Genomic DNA, 22,163 nt, shown 5'->3' with positions numbered 1-22,163 from the left:
CACGGAGAGAACTCTGCAGGCAAAAGTTCCCCCACTCATTTAGTTATTGAAGAGGAGGGCTCTGTGAAGCAAAGTCTGCCCTTCTCAGCCCTTTCTGCCTTGGTTTTTTAAACCAGAAAGGCTCTGGCCATCCAACCCTCCTACTTGTGAGTGAAACATCTTGGAGCCTGCAACAGCACAGCTTCATGTCACTTCCTAGAAGAGCTGCAAGTGAAGTCCCCAGGAATAGGGCTTTCTCCAAAGGGAAGGGAAAGCCAGGGTGTCACTTATGCAAATCCCTGGGCTGCAACAACTCCAGTGAAGCGTGGGGAAGCAGTGAGCATTGGTGACACTACTGTCTCCTCATAGTTCTCCTCTACCTCTTCTGATCCTAGGATATTTCATTATTTTCCTGGGAGAAAGGAAATTCTTTTCACAATTGGGAAAATCATTAATTTAATGCTGCTCCCACTCTTTTCCATCCCCTGGCCCAGCTGTGTAATCTTGCCTCTAACCATGCATGCTCTAGTTAATAAAAAGCACTGAAATACAGGTCCAGCTCCTGCTATTTCCAGGAACGTTTGGTTCCATAAAACCATAGGAAAGCATAATTTCAGCAAATTAAATCAGTTACTGCCTATCTCTCTGGCTGAATGCGTGGAAAGGGAAGAGCACCCTGCTGGCTCCATGCATGGGGAATAACACCATGCATGGTGTCAAAGTCAAATTCCACCAGTGTCCATGCTGGGAAAGGGAGGCAACAGGCAGTCCGAGAAAGGCACGTCTCCTTTGAGCAGACATTAAAGGAATAAATATGCAACAGAGAAAATGTACAGCGAGCACTGAGCTCATCAGTCACTTTTTGTTTAATCTAATTAAACACAATATATCCTCTGACCTTCTGCGCTGGCACTAAATTCTCCTGTGTTGTTCTTTCCATACGAAGCTCTATTGACAGATGGGGAAAGCCTAGAGTTTGCTTTAAGCTTCAGATAAGTAAAGTTAAACATACAGCAGATAAAATTGTTTTGCCAGCACTCCTCTCCCCCTGACCAATTGTGGGTCCTCACTGGGAGGGATTAACTCCTCTGGCCTGTATCCCACTCCTGGCTTGGGATACTGCTCTGTGAAGTAAGCAAAAGCTGTAAGAGGGCAGAGGCAGAAGCAGAGTGCTGCAGAAATCCTGACAAGTTCTTTTTTAGAGTTGGTTCTGCAGTTGCTGAGCCTCTTTTCCATGTGGCAGACTATTAGGGAAAACGGTGCCGCTCTTTGCTAAATATATTTCCAGAGTCACTAAATAATTTACTTAACAGCTAATCAGTTGGCATTTGCTGATGCTGAACCAGGTTTTAAATAAAAAGTGTCAAATTGCATCAGACACCTCGTGCATATTCCCTGCTTATGCAGGCTCCATGCTCTCACTGCCTGTGTAAGAGTGCAGTCAGTCCACACAGCTTCCTGAGTTTTCTGGGAGGCAAAGGGCTGGGTTTGGGGGAGAGCTGGGAGCCAGGGTGCCACATCAGGTGCAAGCTTTGATCATGCAAAAGGCTTGGAAATGTGCTCACCTTTTGAAATGACCACCTGCAAGTTCATCTCCTTGCAGGCAAATGAGAAGAGCACGCATCTGCCTTTCACCTGCATCACTTGGTAATGTCACCTGCAGAGCTATTTCTTCCAGTATGGTAAAACATCCTTTGAGTCCAGGGAGTTGCCACAGCTAACACCTCCATGCACCTACAGCTGTGCCTGTGCTCCTGGATGTGTGAGCAAATAACTCCTAGAAATGTAAACCAAAAGTTACGGACAAGCCCGGAGGTGATGACTTTGTGGTTCCCAACAGGTCGTGTTAAAGAAGATTTCTTTACTGTAAATAGCCTTAATACTCCCTTTGTCTATTAATAGCACTAGGCAGGGCAGGAGGCAGCAGAGGGGCTGTTTCCTGCATGTGGTTGTTGAATGAGACTGGAGTGGTGTGACCCTCGTGGCTCTGGTTTTCTGTGGCTGGCTGTAGAGCCTGACATGAGGGTTGGCATGGCCAGGGTCCCAAACCATGGGCTTTGAGATCTCTGAATACTCATCAGTGTCTGAATAAACAGCGACCTCTTGCCAGGGTGAAGGACCCTGCAGATGGTCAAAAGCCACCTCCCATCTCTCTTGGGGCTCAAGGGAAAGTACAAAGTCTGACTTTCTGGAGCAACACTCTACCTAGGGAGAATTTTGCTATCTACAAAGGGAGTGGCAGGATCCCTGTGTTGCTCCTCCATGATCCCCCTCTGCAGCCTGTCCCAGAGATCAGATGTAGCCATACAGCTGCTGATTTAGTAGGGGAGCTGTGCCTTGCAAAACTCAGCCTTTTGAGCACTCCCACAGCAGAGCAACATTCTTTTGATGAAGCAAACTTTTCATTATTACACTGGGAGGGAGCTCAGGTGTAAAACAAAAATCCAGTGGCTCTTGAAGGAATCGGAAAGACAACAGTCCCTCTTTTCCCCTATTAGTGTCTAGTGGTTGCCTCTGTGAGAAGTTGGGAGAAAGGGGCTCTGTGGATCAGAATTGTGGGTCATCCCTGCAGCAGTGACAACTGACTCTGCAGTTGATATCCAGCTGGTTGGGAGCGGCTTGAAATGGATGAAGCTGCCTCAAGCTTTGCCATAAAAGAAGTTGTTACACGTGTCCTTAAAACTTGGGTTGGAAATACCTGACTAAAGGTGTGCCTGAAACCGGGTGAGGCCTGGATGAAAATGTTTCCCTCTGGCGTAAAGAGGGTGAGGATGTGCTACGTGTTCCATGGGTGGCTGTGTTGAGTGATTGGCTCTCTGACCCGTTCAGATCAGCAGAAAGGTTGTTGTTGTGTTTTGTGTCTCCAGGGGACTCAGGGTCATTACCCTGCCCTGGCAGCAGTGCTGGAATGGAGAGCATCACTCCTGGGAAAGCCCTGGCAGGGGGAAGCCAGTGTGGCTTGCCCTGCTTTAGGGACTGTTTGCCTCAATTCTGCCTGTACCTTGAAGTACCTAAAGATTTTAATTATAAAGCTCTAACCACCATGAACCAAAATCTTGGCTTGGGAAGGCACATTGCCTTGGCATGTTTCCTGGGACTGAGTGACTTATGATGCTGTGCTGCAAATGAAGGGAGGACTCCTTCTTTTAGAGGAGGTGGGTCACACTCATTTAGAGTCCAAACTCCCCTAGAGACTTTTCTTTCCCCTTTTTTCATGACATCAACCAGGACTTGATGTTACTATTTTAAAAACAAAAGGAGGGGACACCCCCCCGCTTCCCCTTTGCCCTCTGCCAAAAGGAGAACAAAGAACAGCTAAAACACACAACTTCTGGCACTCTGTGTGGAAATAAAAACATTCATCCTCATGTCAGGTAGGGAACTGCCTGACCCCCCTGCCAAAGCAAGCAAGCCAGGCAGAGTGAGCCCACAGCGCGGAGGAGCTCGGGAGAAGGGGATGCCTGGTGTCACCCTGTGCTTGGGCAGCTCCTGCCAAACTCCTGCAAGGCTGTACCAGTGCCAGGCTGCGCTGGGACGCTCCTGACTGCGGGCAGCCTTCCAGGGAAGGGCTGCCCTGCTCCTCCCAGGCTGCGAGGTGGGGAAAGACCTTTATTCTTCCCCTTGCCCACTCCTGTCCTGCCCACCACTTGGGCAGCCCCTGCATCTCCCTGCTCCCCAGCGGGCTGGTGCACGGCGCAGGGATAACCCGGTGTAATTTCCACACTTTAGACACTAACATCTTTGTCTGGCTTCTTGCTTGCCATTTAAACATGTCAGCAGTTCCCAGCACAGATTCCTGTGCTGTGAGTTCACCCCCAGCAAGCATCCAAACTGCAAGTTGGGGCTGCTGGCTCTTCCCTGCCTGTCTGTGAAGCATTACTGGAACAGGGGCCAGTTCTCCAAACACGAGGAAGAGATTACTTGGGCTTTCTGGAAGGCTCCCTCCCATGCCTTCACAGCGGAGCAAATGAGGATAATTTATCTGCTGGCTTCCAGCTGAACCCAGAAGCTTGGAGCAGCCAAGGACTACACTGTTTGTCCCAGCTCCTGCAAGAAGGCATTTTTCCATTGTTGCCGTTGTATATCGTTCACATAATTTGTTTGTGCCGTCACCTTCTGGGGCCAAGATAAGAGGTCATCCCCTGCCTTTTACTGGTGGTGTGTTCCCTAGAACAATCCAGGGAAAAACTCGCAGGAAGGAGCCATTGAGGGAGGCTTTCGTACGTCCAGTGCAGCCTTCGTTAGAGTCATGTAAATAGTTTTGAGCAATCTATCTGGTGAGAAACACAACATGTCAGGAGGGAATTGTTCTCTGAACTGTAGTTACAGATGGGCCAGAGCAGGCAGATCAGCACACGTGGGTTGCCAGCTTAATGGACACAGCAGCTGCCTTTCAGGGGGAACAAAAGCCAGGCAGGGAGCCTCTGTGTGCCTGTGCTCTTGCTCCCCTCAGGACCTACAGCTCACTTTTGTGGCTGGATGGCAGTCCTGAGTTGCCTTTCCGCTCCATCTGCTGCAACCTAATGCAGTGCTCAGGGATGGGTTAATGTCCCTGCTGCTCCCGCAGAGGGATGCAGGGAGCTGGACGAGGCAGTGCGGATGGCTGGGCGCTCTGCAGCAGCAGCAGCCAACTGGAACAACACTGTAACGCCATCCAATTTAGTGAAGTTACTCGTGATTTTTGAATGTAGAGTTGAGGCCCAGTGGCTTGGCACAGCACAGTGGGAAAAGAGCAGATTTTCTGTTTGCTTCCATTCTGCGCTGGCTGTGGTTCCTCTTTCCCTGTCCAAAACAGCTGCATGCTGCCTGAAGTGACTTTACAGACAGTAAAAGCTTAAAACATTGCATTCACCTTCATTATTTTTTTTCCCCTTAGAGCAAGTCATGGAGGAAGATCAAGAATATGGTGCACTGGTCCCCGTTTGTGATGTCTTTCAAGAAGAAGTACCCTTGGATTCAGCTAGCAGGACACGCAGGTACAGAGCATGGGGAGGGACAGAATGGTGGCAGGGCCCTTCATTATCGCAGATTAATGAGCTTTGTTGGCTTGAATTGCTTTAGGCTGCTGCATGAGTGTCCCAGCTTGCAGCTCCCAGCCTCTAGCAAAAGAGAGTGACTTATCTAAATGCTAGTGGAGGTTGGTTTGAAGGTGCTCTGGGCTTTCAGTCTCCCAGGGCCAGCAGGAATTACTGCTGCTTTTTCCTCAGGCAGCAGAAAGCTGGGTGCTTTGGGTGAGAGCCAGGCCCACCTCCTGACCCACTGCAAAGCAGGTGGTGCTGCCCAGCACAAAGGTGCCCCACACATGAGCATAGACACAAAGATGTGAACCTACAGAGAAGTGCACAGAGGATGTGCAGCAACTGTGTTGCATGCTGCAGGACAGCTCTCTGCCCTCTTTGGGGTGTGACAGTGCTGGTCAGAAACCTCTGGCAACCTGAGCTTTTTCAGTCCCTGCCTGTAGTGACTCCTTGGGTGCAGGTGTAAATGGAGGTGCTTCCAAGGTGTTGGGCTGCCCTTCCTGTCCCCGCGGCATCCAAAGCAAGTGCCACATTGTCCCTTGTCACCCTCCACCAGGTAGTTTCAAGGCGGCAGCCAATGGCAGGATACTGAAGAAGCACTGTGAATCGGAGCAGCGGTGCCTCGACCGCCTCATGAATGATGTCCTGAAGCCCTATGTCCCTGCCTACCACGGAGATGTGGTCAAGGATGGCGAGCGATACAACCAGATGGAAGATCTGCTGGCTGAGTTTGACTCCCCTTGTGTTATGGACTGCAAAATGGGGGTCAGGTGAGTGGCATTGGGGATGTTTTCTGAGTTTTAAGATGGGATACTCAAAAGTAAATGCATCACCTAGGTAAAATTGCCTGAAGCACACAATTAAGAATACCAGGCTCACCTGTCTTTAGATAAAGCTCAGCCAATACCATGAGAGAGCCATGGTGAAATCTGGGTATAGAAAGGATACACCAGGCTCCTTCCTTCTCTGCTTACTGACTGTCCTGCATGCTGGGAAAGGTTTGGTGTGGTGGAGGGGACAAAACTCTGCTTGGGTTTGGGTACACAGCAATGGCACAGTAGCTGTTCAGATGTCCTCTCTGCCACATGAGGACACAGCCAAGGGATGGGGTGTAGGAGATCCTGCCCAGGGTGCCAGATGGATGCAATAAAGACACTTGAAACGCACAATTTCAGTGAGCGAGAAATTTCCCTCTGCTCAGCCTTTGCTCCGATGCGCACTGGTGGGATAAAATACGTGTGCTAAGTAGTTCAGTGCCTTTCATGCAAAGCTCTTGAAATATTTCCTAACAGATGAGCAACATTACCCATGTCCTCCTTGAGGACCATCTGTCCAGATCCACCAGGATCCCAGGCTACAGCCACTTGGACAGCAGCAGTTTTTGAGTGAGCTGTGCCACAGCTGACAAGGGTGTCCCAGAGCAGATGTGAGCAGGGCTGGTGACCCCAGGTGGCTGCCAGTTCTGGAGCAGTCTCAGGCCACCCCTCAGCCCTGGGTGTGCTGCAGGCTGGTGGCAGGAAGAGTTGAGACCCCCCTCGCTGGCAAAGGTGCAGCCAGACATGGTGGAGACGCGCTGCTGGAAAAGCTGATGGTTTCTGTGGGAGGGAGGAATTCTTTTTTCCCCTTCTGAATCCCGATGTGAAACTGAACTGGCGTGCCCGGCTGTCGGCAGGGAAGAGGCGGGAAATACTTTCCACCGGAGGGGTGGAGGGAAGGGCAGAGGGCCCGGCACAGCCATGTGGCCCCAGCTGGCACACACATGCTGCTGTGGGAAGGAAACAGGACTCGCTCTGGACCCAGACAGCAGCCACCAGAAGAAGAGCTGCTGGACGTGCTGCCCAGATGCTCCTGTGGCTGTCTCTGGGAAGAAGAAAGCTTCTCATGCACAGATCACATGTCAGGTGATTTATGCACCTGGGGTTTTGGAGCTCAGGCAAAGGGCATCATCATCCTGAAATAAGATGGTGCTGTGGGAGGAGCCGGTGAGAGAGGATGAATGGAGTTAATGCTGTGGAATGGGGTATCCCCATGGCTGAGCAAATAATCTAAACCTCAGGAGTATTAAACCTGTCCTCTGAGCCAGCAGCTTGCTGCCAGGCAGATACAGGTTGGTTTTTTTCATGCCAACCTGGCTTTGGGATGTGGCAGCCTACTCCAGTCGTTCCTAAACAAGGCTTTGTCTTTCTTAAGCCTTGGTGATGGCACAAGCCTGAGGCGATGGAGAGGACCAAGCCACAGACACTGATGATCTGTCATTCTTATAAGAAATTCTAGCTCTCTGAGCAGTGTGAGCAGCACTTCTAGCATGCTGCTGCTTTATTCTGCTGTTTTATTCCATCTGCACCAAAAGAATGGGTTTGGTGATCTCAGCCAAAGACTTTCATTGCTCTTACCTGCAGTATTTTTCAAAGGGGCTGGTGGCCTGGGGGTGTCTGCCCTAAGCAAAGGCACCAGTTTGCCTTGTGGGACACAGGAAAATTGTCCCACAGAGTCTTCTCAGCACCCTCTCAGTTTGTTTTGCTTTATTCTGGAGGTGAAGCACATACTCAGTGCTGGGATTTTGGCACAAGGGACATGGGCAGAGGGCACTGTCTCTCTGCAGAGCTGGGCATGACTAGTGGGAGGTGTAGAACAGTGACAGATAGGGTCATTCCTGGGTTGTTTTGCTGGGACATTTCACCCAACTTGGTGGGTTGTTTGAGGAGAGCCTGGACATCTTCCAGCCTGAGCCAGGGTTGATTTGGGAACTGTGAGAGGAATTCCATGGTGGTTTATTATTGCTGTAGGAAGTATTACTTTGTGGATGATGGTTTTATGCATGCCAGAATGCAGAACTTTTCCACTACTGTGCTCTGACACAGAGGGGTGTTTCTCTGAAGTATGGATAAAATCAAGGTCTTTGCACACTCCTCTGCACCTTCCATCCTCCTTCCCCCATTCCCCCATCCTGGCTACACTCTGTGGACCTGGGGTGCTGGTAAGCATCTGGCCAAGGTTGCATCCCTTTCTGTGCTTCATCTTGTAGAGAAAGCTGTTGCTAAGAAGTCCACTTGAAGCAGACCTATACTGGGCAAAATCATCATCATCAATGGAACAGCTCTGTGTGAAAACACCCTGTTTAGCATCTGGTGAGGCAGAGCCCTCATGGTGCGCAGAGTGGGGGGATGGAAGAGCACAAGAGAGGCATGGGAGCAGCTTTGGCTGATCCTGAAAGGGAGCAGCAGCTGATGCTGAAGGATGGGACACTGGAACATCCCTCTTGCCTTCAATTCAGCTGGCTCCCAGAGCATGTGCACAGTTTCCTGGGCATATCTTGAAAGCCATGTTTAGCTCAAGTGAGAGCTCAGGTTTCCTGAACTTTGGAGTATGGGCCCTCCAGGATAAGGGATGGCATGAAGAGGCTGCTGGAGTGGCAGCAGCACAGCCATGAGCACCTGTGAGAAATAACATTCCTTTTTATTGCCAGAGTGGTTGTGGTTCCTTGATGAACTGAAAAGATATCGGGTGTTGATGATGGATTGATAATTAAATCAGGATCAATGAGGCTTGCTCCATTATTTCCTATGCTGCACTACTCCTTGGGGATCAGCTGTCCTTCATCAGCCTGATTTCTGGGGCGAGGGCTGTCTGTGGGTATATGGCACCTTGTGTGGTGGCCCTGTTCATACACCCCCACACTCCCTGCAGAACATACCTGGAGGAGGAGCTGATAAAGGCCCGGAAGAAGCCGAGCCTGAGGAAGGACATGTACCAGAAGATGATTGAGGTGGACCCCGACGCCCCCACTGAGGAGGAGAACGTGCTGCGGGCAGTGACCAAGCCCCGCTACATGCAGTGGAGGGAGACCATCAGCTCCACCGCCACACTGGGCTTCAGGATCGAGGGGATAAAGGTGAGTCTGGCCAGCTGTGTTAGCAGGGGATCAGCTGCTGGGAGTGCTCACTAGCCAAACTCACAGAGGTACACATGCAGCAGGCTGGTGGTGACAGCAGGCCCCTGCAGCCAAACCAGCACACAGGCATCTCACCCAGGGCACTGCTGCTCTTCTGAGAATGCAGCTGAGCTCAGGGCATCCTGAGGATGGTTTTAGACATAATCTCATTACATCAGCTATTTGGTTGATTTCTCATTCCCTGCAAAATACAAAGTGCCATCCTCCAACTTGAAGATCCAAATTAGTTGTTTGCTTTCAATTCTGCTCTGCCACTGGGCTGAGCCATTAATCCAAATCCCAGCTTGAACGTGTGCCCATCTGTGGTTGGAGCTGTGAGCTTAGCCACAGTCAGTAAAGAGGAGGTGTTTACAAGCCTGTCCAGGAAGATTCAGCAGCTGAGCCCTATGAAATGGGACAACACACACAGCTACACTTACTTTCAGCACCTTCATGCACATGTAACCTGCTGACTGCTCTTGCTCAGAGCAGCACTCACATTTCTGGAGACACCAGCTGGGATGCTTCTGTGTCCCCAGTAGATGAGCCAGTCCAGGAGATTTTTCTCCAAGGGGGCAAGAAAGATGTCTGGCACTTGAACAGTAGGTCTGTAACCACAGAGTATTAGTGATACTGCTTGCATGAGCACTAGCAATGGCCTATGCCTTTTGATAGCCAGCCAGTGTGATTTAAATGTAATATCACACTTGAGCCAAGGGTTTCATTGCATGTCTGAGCATGATGTTGGCTTGGCAGCCATGGGGAGCTCTGTCAAGTTGTGTTTGCAGTAATTCAGGCTTGGGTAGCTGCTGAGGGCCCAGGCAATAGCTCAGAGCAGCAACTTGTTCTTTGTGGAAACGATGGCTCAATATGTGCATGTGTCTTGATTGGAGGAGTTTCTTTCTCTTGATCACAGATTATTTTTCTGCTCTCTGAGTTGGACAGAATTCCCCCAGCGTGCCTATCTGGGTCTCTGTAGCCTAACCTCCTGCCTGAAGATAGTGGTATTAAAATGATAGAATTAAAAACAAATTAGGCTGTTCTCTGATAAAGCCCTCACACCAGATTTTGTTAGACTGCCCTGGTAGCATTTCCCTTCACCTCACCAACAAAGAAATGCAGGTGTCAGACCATGGGTTTAAAAGGTCAGCAGGAGTGGGTCACTCTGAGCTGCTGCTTCTAACCACTCACAGAAGGGAGTTGTCTCTTGCTCTGTGCATGTTGCACCTTCTTCCTTCAGCTGTTTCATGGCCAGCAGGATATAATGCATTTACCTCTAACTCAAACACTCTCAGAAGCCCCAGGAGCAGCTCTTGGGCTGAGCACCTTCAAAGGTTTCCTGGCAGACAATGCAAGGCACCCCTGCCCATTCCCTGTCTCTGCCTAGGATGCTGATGATCCATGCTCCCCACAGCAGCTTCCTGCAGTGCCTACATTGGGTCAGGGCACCTTCTTGCTCATGCAGCTCTTCCCTGATCTCTCCAGGTCTCCCAAAGACCCTTTCCTGCTGTGGATGCCCATAAGCACACTGTGAGCTCCTCCAGCTTGGGACAACCCCATGCCTAGTTCCCATTGCTGCTGTTTTGCTTTTTATAAAACTGAGGCTATATAAAAAAGGGGGACAAGCTGGGACTAAAGCTCTCATGAACTGCTTCTTCTTCCTGCTTTCTTGGTGTAATCAGAAATATCTGTCTATTTATAGTCCAGCATGATAGATCCTTAGCCTCCAGTGGTTCTTCTCAGTCTGGGCATGTTTAGGGGGCAGATTATATATGAAGGACTTGAAATTAAAAAATGAAAAAAAAAAAAAAAATCCAAACAAATAATATTCCCAGGGAGGCCAAAAACATTGTGGAGGGAAATAAAGGCCATGAAGCCGTTATGAGATTTGCACCTTTGTTTAGCCAACCATAAATGAGTTGCTGCCTGATCTGAGCAGTGGATTTTTTTCAAAGAGGTGAAGCAGCCCTTTAATTGAAAAATGTTGAGAAGTTCTGGCCTCCAGCAGTATTCCTGCTGCTGCTAGGGGGCTGACTAATTTGATCAAGGCTCTAATTACTGTAATTCTCCTTAAATCCCTCAGCTTCTGGGTTATTTTCCCCTAAGCTAAAGCATTAGCAGTTCATGCTGTTTCATGGCTGGCTGTTTTTCCAACAGGGCTGGTCATGCTGTGCTGTATCCCTGTTCTCTATTCTGGGATTGAGTTTCTGTGTTAGGGAAAGTGCCTTTGGTACCCTGGCTGGCTTCCCAGGTTTTATTTCTTGCTGTAGATGCTTCCCTGTGAAGAGCAGCAATGAATCTGCCCTGCCCCTCGCTCATGGATGGGGGCTGCTAGAGGAGAGTTCTGAGAAGTGCAAGGGAAGGACAGGATTTGACCCTGGACGTGTGGGAAGGGGTCATAGGAAGGAGAGGAGCAGTGGAAGCCTTTTAGATAGCACAGTCAGGTAAGGTAAACAGGCAGTTCAGGGTTGGGCATGAGGATAGCAACCCTTTCCTGACTGAGCTCTCCCTTTCCCAGGTGGCCTTGAGGATCCAGTTCTTCCTCTTTAAAATGGAAATTTTCCTTTGCAAAAGGAGATAATGATATTCATCTGATTTTCTGGAATAGCTAGAACCTGTTGGAAACAGTAGCTATTAATAAAATTTCCATGCTGAAAGTAACACAAATGATCCCTGGTGGCCCAGTTGAAACTTGCTGGGCTCACTGTAAGAAATGACACTCCTGAGCTGCTGCTCTGGTCTGAGTGTTACTCACCATTGCCTGCAGCAAGGCCACAGTGTGATGGCATTCCCCAGGGCTGGAATGTTTGCAGGGTCCCAAAGCCAGCCTGGAAAGCCTCCACCTAACTTTGCCAAGCCAGGCAGCTCCAAGCCCCATCTGAGGCTGGAGGCAGTGCTGGAAGGAGATCTGGCTGAGCTGAGCCGTGCGCCAGTGAGGCCAGCATGAGCTGGAATCGCTGCTGGGGTGGAGGTTGTGATAGTCCTTATCAGCCCCCCTCACATTTCTTCTGCGTGGAAGGCAGCCCCCTCGGGGCTCAGACACCTGTGAATGTCATGGCAGTTGTCAGCCTCAGCAGCAACCTCTGGCTGGGCAAGGAAACTGCAGGAGGCGGGTAATGCTGGGAGCAGCACTAGGGATAGGCTGCTTGGCTTTCCTGAAGCTGAGACTGCCTTATCGGAAAGGCCATCTGTGATTTTCATTTATTTTTAGGAGCACTCAGAAGTCCATCTCGTTTCTTGGATGCTTTGTGGAAAGTTGTGCTCTTTACACATGAAATTAGTGCTGTGGCCCTTCTCCAGGTTGATCTTGATCATCCTCCTGGGAGCGGGTGGGTTCATTTCTGAGCTGCCACGTCAGGGCTTACATGAGGGACATGTAGCTGCAAAGTGCCCTTCCCCTGTACATCACACACGTGCCACTAGAGCATCCTCAGCAAGGTCACAGCTGAGAGCAGAGATCCCAGCTCTGCATGGGTCATCAGCAGCACAGAGGCTCCAGTGAAAAGGTTGTCCCTGACCCCTACCAATACACACTCTGCCAGCCCTGAGCATTGCTTTTGAACCCTGTGGCAGCACAACAGTCAGGGTGATTTGAAGCTGGGTCCAGTCGTTGCAATTGGCACAAAATTTTTCCTGGAGTTTTTCTTTTGTACATTTCTTTTGTTACAGCCTTTGTTAATGCTTACACAAGCTGGAAGCTGAAGTGTGCTGTGTGATTCATCCCAAACTGCACTTCAGGTGCTGATTTGGTGGCAGGCTCACTTTGGGCACTCAGTATTCCCCCAGGGTGGGCTACCATGCCCACAGAAAGCCCCCTCTTGAGGGGGATGCACATTGCCCTGTGCTGGGGCACTTCCCTGGACGGGTCTCTAATCTCCAGGGCAGGTGATTTCATTGTGCCTTCTTCCTCCCCAGCCTCTGCTCTGCTTCTTCATCCTTCATCTTCCCCAGCCCACAGGATGTCTTTTGGCCCCTGTCCCATTGCTGTATTGTGTGCAAACGAGCTGTCTAGGGCAGTGGGATGGAGCCCTGTAATGGAGCTGTGAGCACAAGCAAATGTGGTTTAAAATAGCCCCTGTATCCAGGAAGTGAGATCTGCCTGCCTGTCCCATGGCCCCTCTGGACAATGAAAGGAGTTGATGTAAAAATCAGAGCCCCAGAAGGACCAGGGAAATGGGGAGAGACCTACAAAGCTGCCCAGAGGGTCAGATGGGAGCCTCTGAGCCAGGGCTGAGTATGGTCTCTGCAATGGACAAGCCATGCCATGGCAGGCCAATGATGGATGTGCCACTGGGGAAAAGGCAGAGGAGAGCACAAGGCTGCTTGCTGCATCTCGGTGCCAGGCTGCTGCCTTGAAGGGTTTGTGATTCATGGACTATCAAAGGACCTGTGAGACCAGACAGCCATGGGCTTGCTCCTTGCTGCAATGGTCCATGGAGGATTTCTTATGGACCCGTTTTGTTCCTGCTTCTGAGATGTTGTTTCCATCCACACTTGGTTCTGTCCCATCATGATCATGCTCTGCTGTCCTCCACAAGCCAGAGAGACAGCCCAGGGAGCCAGGCTCCAGGGCTGGTGTCAGTGCCATTCTCAGCCACAGCAGCCATGGGAAACCATTTGGGTACAGAAACACCAGAAACAGGTAGTCTCCAGCCTCTGTTAACAGCAAGCACCAGGTCTGTGAAGAGAATTAGTCCACATTGCCAGTGACCTTGGCAAGTATTTGACGATGGAGAGTTCCATTTGCAGTAGACATCAATGCATGGGGGGCTGTGGGATAACTTGGGATGTGCAAGCAGAGACCTGCTGCCTCTGCTCACCCCTGCTCCACAGACACATCCTTCAGCTGCCAAAAACGCTGGTCTACATCCTACTTGGCAACATGCATGGCTGCAGAAACGCTACTCCTGCCCGAGCTTCCTTCCTCCCCATCCAACTCACCCCTGTCCCTTCTTTTCAAGAAAGAGGACGGCACTGTGAACCGGGACTTCAAGAAGACACGGACAAAGGAACAAGTCATGGAGGCTTTCCGTGAGTTCACCAGAGGAAACAGGAATGTTTTGGTGAGTGGGGGATGTTGGGGGCACTGCTTGGAGAGGGCATTTCTGTGGAGCCTGACCTCAGCTCATCAGGTCCCTGGCCTGAAGGCTGAAGCCTGAGCAATGTCTGTTAAAAAGCATGAGAAATGTCAAAGAGAAACACCATCTTGGTGCAGGGTGAGGGGAAAGCAGTGGAGAGCTGGGAGGGGACTTGGCTGTAGCAGCACTGCTTGACCCGAGTCTGAATCTGCTGAGGATCTCCAGGATTGGCCCCCAAAACCCACTGTGTAGTCACAGCCATGCTCTGTCCCTCATCCCTGGGCTGGTCACCCCGAGCCCTTTCTGTGCCCCAGTATGAGTGGTGGGGGCTCCCATCCTGCCGGGGGGGTTGCCTGTACCCAGTCTTGCAGAAGAGTGATCCTGTGCCAGGCACACTTCACAGGGGCAAGCCACAGGCAGCATTTTCCAAGCTTCCCTAAGTTGCCAGGAGAATAAGAGATCTGGCTGTAAACAATTTACACCAACTGTGTCAAATAACCTATTTGACAAAGCACTTCCATTTTAAGCTGCACTGTATAAAGACTCCAAATGCAAGGCTCCAGTTGGAGTGGCCCTTGGTACTGTGTCCTTCAAACTGGCATGCTTGCTTTCACAAGAGTTACCCAGGGGTTTTCCTAGATCTGAAGATGAAGTTGCCTGGCTGCATTTTATCCCCAAAGAACTTGGAGCACACATCATGCTGTGGCTCTGGATGGGGCTCCTTGGACACTTCATTTTTATACAGCGATCCCCATCTCCCCTTGCAAGTGTGTTATAGTGCCCAGATACTTGCTGTGTGTGTGTTCCTGTGCTTGATTTTTCTATATAAACCCCGAAATCAGTGGAGCCCCCTGAGAATGTTTAGTGCCTTCCAGCAATTTGCAGGGATGCTCTAACAGGCTTGTGGGTCTTGACCTATGTGCTGGTCACTGTGAAAACCCTTCTGCCTATGAGACCAGCTGTGCAAAAGTGCTGATAATGGAGTTGCAGGAGTGTCTCATGATCTGTGACTGACTGAGTGCTAAAAAGACAGATGAAGTGAAGAGTTGATCTGTTAAGAGAGTGCAAGGGAGAAGAAAAAGTAGCAGCTGCTGAATTAGGTGTTCCCAGCATGGATGCAGCAGGGGTACTCTGCAGAAAGCACCAGTTCAGCAAAAGAAGATGCTTTCACTAAGTTTTGAAAGCCACAGGAGCTCACAGGGTGCTCTAGAAGCCAAAAGGAAAAGTGGGTCATAAAAAAGAGGGAACACTCTCCAAAGGGAAAGGTCTGTGGGAGGAAGCCGGGTGTGGGGGTGACTTTCCTGTCTGCCCCAATGCTGTGGGTTTTATGTAGGTTTCCTGCAAAACTAATGGCTTGGATTTGGGGTTTTGTTTTGTTTTTTTTTTTTTTGTAATTCCAGAACAGTTACCTTAACCGGTTGAAGGGTATCCGTGCTACCCTGGAGACATCCCCGTTCTTCAAGTGCCATGAGGTAATACTGCTGTTTAGATAGATCTGCCTGGAGAGGCAAACTGTTTAATCCCAGCTTGTCCAAGGAGAGAAGTCAAAGTCAGGGCCTGGTTTATTCTTATATCTGTATTTTCATATGCGTATGTGATACTTATGTGCAAATATAGATGATAGCATAGAATGTTTGTGCATCTGACACGGGCTCAAATCTCCTGAAAGCCAATGTTCAAACAGTGAACTAGGAGATCTAGGAGAAACTCAGGCTGTTTATGACAGGGACAATTCCCTAGTGTGAAAGCACAGGGGTTTTCTCAGGAGAAATGTCTGTTTGAATGCATGTCAGGTATCATTTGGCTGACAGTTGCTCCACATGATCAAGCAAGGCTTCAACACAGCCATAAATTGCAGATACCCCAAATGTGCCTTTCCTGAGCTGGTTGGGGCACCAGAGTACAAACTCTGTCTTTTGAAGAAATTTCATACAGAAACGAGTGTCCATGATACCAACATTTTCTATAGTGAAGACTCAGTGCTGATGGGAAAACAAGGAGGGAACACTATCTTTTTTGGCCATTTCAGGAACTGAAATGCTCCACAATTTAATACAATAATTTTGCTATTACGTCTACTTAACAAAACATGAGAGTGCATGTCCTTCTCATGTGATGTGTGGGAAATAAAGAGCCTCATAGGAACCTCTGCCTCCCGGGGCTCAGAGCCACAGCCCACTGTCCCTCATCCAGAGGCACATGAGCCACCTCAGCACCAGCCAGACACAGAAGGTCCTGCCAGGAGCCAAAGGCAGATGGGGCTGTGCCTCCTGGTGGCAGTGCTTGGAAGGCAGTTGGAAGGGAAATGTCAAAACTGAAGGTTTCAGGGTAGTTCAACACAGGAAACAAAATTCTCCCTGAAACCGAGTGCCAGGGTTTCATTTGAAAACACAGAAACAAAGCAGCCTTTCAAATAGGGTTTGAAAGGAGTTTCCACTCCTTAAAAATTAAAAAGCAGGAGCTTTGACTTTCCATCCTGCTTTGAGATGAAGCACAGCAGAAGGTCTGCCAAGCTCTGTGTCCCTCTGTGGGGCCCTTGCTGAGCAGGGCTCCTCCAAGGAGCTGCAGGGGAATTGGGCAATCCAGGACACACAAATGAAGAATGTCAGCAAAAGGCTTTTCCTTAAAATTAGAATGTCCTGGACAAGAGAGGACTGTAAGAGGTTAGCAGAAGGAGAGCTAAAGATAAGCATGTCTTGGAAATAATACACATCTCTGGACCTTGGATGGTTTCCCAAAACACTGGAGGAAAAAGTCTCCTGAAAAATGTAAATTCATAACAGCTTTTGCAAACAGTACATGCATCCTGTTCAAAACCCTTGTCTAAAGGCAAACCTCAGGCTAAGCCCTGCTGATAGCACGGATGTGGGAGTCCCCAGTAACATGTAGTGCTGCTGTTCTGGAGGGCTGACACCAGCTGGATTCTCTTCCATGTACCTACACATCATATGGGCCACTCATGACTCTCAGTGCTCTGCATCACCTCTGCTACAGCCCTTGCACTCCAGTCACCAAGGTCCCTATTGGTGACACAGGGGCAAGTGAGTTCATAATTCACCAATTCACTCATATCAGAGAGTATTTGGAAAGCAGTTTTCATTTGGGACAGCTCTGAAATGCACCCATTGGTGCTTTTCTGTAGAAGCCCCCGCTAAAATCTTCTGACTGGAGGAAGAGATTAAGCAGAAGAGCACAATGGTGACTGGCTTGATACTGATACATGTTTCCTAAGCTCTGGGAAGCCACAGCAGAGCTGCTGAGCATCTCTCTGCTTTGTGTGTGGTGACTATTGGGCTTGGGGGGTCTCATCCCACTGCAACAGGCCTTAAGACTCTTGTTGTCAGAGCTCAAATCCACCTGTTGGCTTCGCTGGTCTTGCCCAGGCCACTTCTTGCTGCAGGATTTCCCCAAAGGCTGTTCAGGATATGAAAAAGCCCTTCAAAGCAGATGCAGCTGAGTAAACTCAGGGAAAAGGAAATTCATGAGCATGCAGCTCTATACCTTGCACCCCCAGAGTGCTGTGAGTGCCAGGAGGATATTCTAGGGGCAGTCTGGATGTAATTGGATGGTGTTTGAGGCAGGAGGCAACAGGTTGCAAGTTACTTGTACTTGGAGTGTCCCCATCCCTGCAGTGGTGTCTGCAGGACTGGTGAGTGCAAAGAGCACAGGCTGATCACAAAGAACCAGCCTTGAAAAAAATCCCCCATCTGAAGTCTGAGACAATTCCTCTCACTCCTTGCTAAGGGACCTTAACTCATTTTCCAAAATGACATCTTTATCTTTCATGCCCATGTTTTTCTGATCCTCTCCTTCTGCCAAGACCTGGGATTTGTATGAGTAAATCAGCTTGTCCAAATGCCCCATTTGCCTGTGCAAACACAACCAGCAACACCCAGAGATTGCTTTACCTCATGCAAAATTTCAGCAGCATCTCTTGGAAATGAAGCCTAAGATAAGGTGTCTGAAAGCCCCAAAGAGGGCTGAAAATGAGCAACAGCAGCACCACTAATTGGTCTCACCTCTCCACAGGTAATTGGGAGCTCTCTCCTCTTCATTCACGACAAGCAGGAACAAGCCAAAGTCTGGATGATTGACTTTGGGAAAACCACCCCACTGCCAGAGGGACAAGTTCTCCAGCACAACGTGCCCTGGGTGGAAGGGAACAGAGAGGATGGCTACCTCTGGGGGCTGGACAACCTCATTCAGATCCTGACAGAGTTGTCCCAGAGCGAAGACTTGCATTAAAGCCACACATCCGACTCTGCCACTACTCCCAACCTGCCCCCGACTGACTCTTCTGAACTGCACTACAAGACACTTTCCAGCCGTTGCCCTCCCCATTTGAAAGCTATTCTCTCCCTATTTAATGTGTTTTTGTTGTGGTTTTTTTAGGTTGTCTTGGTTGTTTCCCCCCACCCCTCCTTGTAAATAGAGAGCTAACCTGCCACAACAAAAGCTGAACTTGAAACCTTGGCTTTGCAGAGTCAATGGGAGTAGGTGGCCCGGGGCAGCCCCCCGGTGGGGTTGCTTAGGCAAGTGCATGCTTTGCCTATCCTGCTTTTGTCTCTTGCTCAGCCTGGTGTTAAGAGGGCTGGTGGAGGAAGGAGCCTCTTCCTGCACCAGGATCATCCTGAAAACACACAGTGACCGTGCCCAGGACCCTCTGGCAGTCAGAGAGTGTGAGCGAGGTGTGGAGATGGTGAAGGACACTGTAGTGGGAACCCTTTAGTTGTCTCTGCCAGCACCTTTCAGCCCAGGGAGCTGGCTGTGCGAAGTCCTTCAGAGCTGCTAGAAGGGCAGATTTGGGGTTTAATTTGTGTTCAAGACATCTTGTAGAAGTTGCTCAGTTATTTTTGAGTGGCACTGGAGGATGAAGGTTTCCCTCCTGCTGCAGAGCTACGTAGTCAGGCACAGGTATTTGCCATGGCCAGGTGCTTCCCACCCACATCCCCCATGCTGGGTGCCCTGGTGAGCAAAACTTTGGGCTCCTCTCTAGAGTGCCAGCTCCCCCATTAGGAACTGCTTCCAGCCTAACTTATCTGGGGTCTCCAATCCTCCCTAGCTGGGCAAAATAGCTCATAAAGGACTACTATGAGACCTAAAGTAGCCATCCAGGTCGATCAGTCTTTTTTGTCAGCAGCTGAGCACATTTGTAGTGCCACCAATGCTCACACCTAGCCCAGGCCACCATCCTGCCTGGAGCATGTCTGTAATTTCCATCTGCATCAGGTGAAGGGTCACAGCAGCAAGGCATCACCCGGGTTAGACACCTTTGGCAAAGCAGAGCTGGGATCAGGCATCCCCATGCCTTCCCCTTTTCCCAGAGCTGCCTGTGGCTGCACCGCTCCCCAGCGGGCTGTGGCTGTGTGATGGCCCCTGTGCTCCCGCTCCTGTGAAAACACCCAGTTCCCTGTTTAGGGTGGAGGCTATTTTTTAACTTCCTGGAACATTTGAAGCGAGCAGCAGCAGGGCTGGTGCGCTAAAGGTCATTCCTGGAGAGGCTGGCAGGGAGGGGAGGCTGCAGGAGCCTCGCGTCAAGGAACGTGCAGCTCAGGAGGTGGTGCAGGAGCCTGGCAGCCACGAGTCCCTCACCTGCTCCATCCATCCTAAACCCACTGTCCTGTCTCAGTCCCCAGAAGCAGGGCTCCAGAGCCCCTCTGCCATAGTTTGGTGGGTCCAGCACCCTTGAGGGGAGACCTCCCTTGCAGCAATAAGGAGGAGGAGTTGGCCACTGCTGCCAAGCGTCTTTCCCAAGGACTGAAGTTTCCTAAGGTTTTTCTCAGTTCATAGCTCATCAGACAGGTGTCTTTTGCTCATCAGATGCCATTGTAAATGGTTGCACTGTTTTAGCTCCTTGCCAAGCTTTCTAGACTAGCCCATGTAGAAGTGCCTTATAGACTTTGCCTCTGTTCCATTAGTGTCATGGAAAAAAGGTTGGGGTTTTTTAAGTTATATTTATTTTCATCCCATTTTAATTGCACAAAACACTAAAATTTAATGCATGGAATCTTTTTTTTTTTTTTTTAACTGTGTTTTTAGTTTTTAAGCCATGCCTTTTCCAGCTTTGGAGAAAGGGTGTGAACAGATACCGCGTAGCTATGTACCACTTACTGCTGTACTTTAGCTTCGAGCTGCTCTCATATATGTATGCTATTTTTTAAGCCTGTTTATAAACCAGATCCCTCGCTTTGTGGCTTCAGAAGAAGCAGATTATTTCTCTCAGATGTCTTATGCTTTCCTGGAGGCTGGAATGGTTGCTGTGAGGGATTTTCCCTGCTCCCACCACACTTCTCGGTCATTGGGTAATACAGAAAAAAAAATCCAAACCGGTCTGGAACACCAACGCACAGTGCCTGTAAAAAAGTCCAGTAACATTGCAAATAAAGGCGTATGGGAAGTATTCCCCTGGTGTGCAGTCAGTGTCTGCCCTGTGCAGTTGTGGCAGCCTTGGAACAGCCTTTCATGTCCATGGATAGGGGGTGAATCAGGCTCCAGCAGTGTTGCATAAAACCAAGAGTAGGGGAGGACCCTTCACTGGGAACAGATCTCGACAAACAGGAACTGGCTCTGCAGGGAGCAAGGCAGGGGGAGAGCAGAACTGAGGCTGTGGGAGGCCCAGGATCAGTGGCAGCTACCCAGAGAGGCCTGAATTTCTCCATCCCCCTTCTGCAGGGAAGGCCACTGAAGGCTGATCCAATTTTTTTTTTATGTTTTTGGCTCCCACTGGTGGTTTCTGAGTGCCACCCTGTGATTTCTGCACTGGAGAATACCAAAGCACCCAGGAGAATCAGAGCTGCTTGGCACAGCCAAACACTCCCCTGGCTCCTCTCCCTCTCCGCTGCGCTGTGGGCAGGGCCGGAGGGAGCACTTTGGACCAAAGGCCACAAAAACCCCCAGATTGTTTCTGCAGTGAAGGAGGAATCAGGCTATAGAGCCTGAAGGCAGCTCCATTCCCTCCTGGCTGGTTGTGCAAGCACAGGACAGCAGGAGCTGTTCTGGCACAGATGTGACCAAAGCCAGATTTAGTGCCCAGACCCTCAGGAGCAGCCTCGCCTGGGAACCAGACCTGGCTCACCACGGGTCCTCTAAAACAAACTGCAGGAGAAACCCTGCAGTGTGGAATTTGAAGACTAGAAGCCTCTTGGTTGGAGGCAGAGCTGGCAGGACACTGGATGTGAGGCTGATGCCTGTGCATTAGCGGTCTCTCCTGGGCTGTGGGAAAGCAAACATGTTTCCTGTCTGGCTGCTGAGCTCACTTCAGCAGCACTGACAGCCCCTGATTTACTTATAGGTCCAGTTTTTGGAGTCTCTCTGGTCTGTGACTCCTTACCTTCAGAGGAAAGCAAAAGCCTCCAAAACTTACCCACCCATCCAAATGCAAAACCAGAGGGTGAAGAACCCTGTTCTGTGAAAACCTCTCTTGAGAATTGAGGAAACGCCATGACATTGTGGTGGAGAGTGTGCAGAGAAATTCACAATGCCCAGAGGCTTATATCCAGAAAGAAGACAGAGGAGTCTTGTAACTTTATTTGAGTAAAGGGAAAGGCCATGGGGCATTTCCCCTGGGGTCTATCAAATTACTGGAGGATACAGCCTCCTTCTTATCCTGATTTCCTGGCCACAACACCCTCTGCCTTTCCCCACTGGCTGAGGTACTTGGAAGGTACAGACTTCCCAATAGGCCTACTGAATGTCTGCCTCTAATATGCTCATCCCTCCTTTTTTTTTATATATAACAAAACAATATTCATAACTCCATTCAGTCTTTGTTCTTCTGTAAGTTCAGGAATTTAACACAGCCTTGGCTCAGCAGCAATTGGTAACATTTTCTAGAACTGATAGTTTCTCCCATTACTTCCCTATCTTGAAGTCCCTTGTTCTATCTACAAGCAGATTTACATGGTCTGTAAAGACATGCATCCTATTCTTTTCAAGAGGAAAAGGGAGTAAGTCAGGAAAAGCAACCCCTTGTGGCTGAGTGCTGGCATCTGCTGACCCCAGGGCTTATGCAGAGGGTTGGGATAGGGCAGGCCCCCATTGGCACATGCCACAGCAAGAGCCTGCCTTGGCCCCGCTGCTTGGCTTTACTGCAACCCCAGAGCAAAGCCCAGAGCTCCCTGCCACCTTATGCATTAATAAACTAATTGATTCATAAAC

At 49.8% G+C, this 22,163-nt stretch overlaps 1 protein-coding gene across 1 annotated transcript in view; it reads left to right on the top strand.

The window, feature by feature from the left end:
- Positions 1–20,406, top strand: part of ITPKB (inositol-trisphosphate 3-kinase B) — a 65,198-nt gene extending 44,792 nt beyond the window's left edge. Inside the window, exons 2-7 of the mRNA XM_021537000.3 lie at positions 4,856–4,955; positions 5,554–5,767; positions 8,685–8,889; positions 13,890–13,991; positions 15,407–15,478; positions 18,036–20,406. Coding sequence (XP_021392675.2) covers positions 4,856–4,955; positions 5,554–5,767; positions 8,685–8,889; positions 13,890–13,991; positions 15,407–15,478; positions 18,036–18,251 — 909 coding nt within the window. The 3' untranslated portion in view covers positions 18,252–20,406. The remainder of the gene's footprint in view (positions 1–4,855; positions 4,956–5,553; positions 5,768–8,684; positions 8,890–13,889; positions 13,992–15,406; positions 15,479–18,035) is intronic.
- Positions 20,407–22,163: the final 1,757 nt, after the last annotated feature.

Source organism: Lonchura striata, chromosome 3 (genome assembly GCF_046129695.1).
Source record: "Lonchura striata isolate bLonStr1 chromosome 3, bLonStr1.mat, whole genome shotgun sequence".
Classification (NCBI taxonomy): domain Eukaryota; kingdom Metazoa; phylum Chordata; class Aves; order Passeriformes; family Estrildidae; genus Lonchura; species Lonchura striata.
The sequence above is the reverse complement of the archived record's forward strand: the minus strand, read 5'-3'. Positions and strand labels throughout refer to the sequence as shown.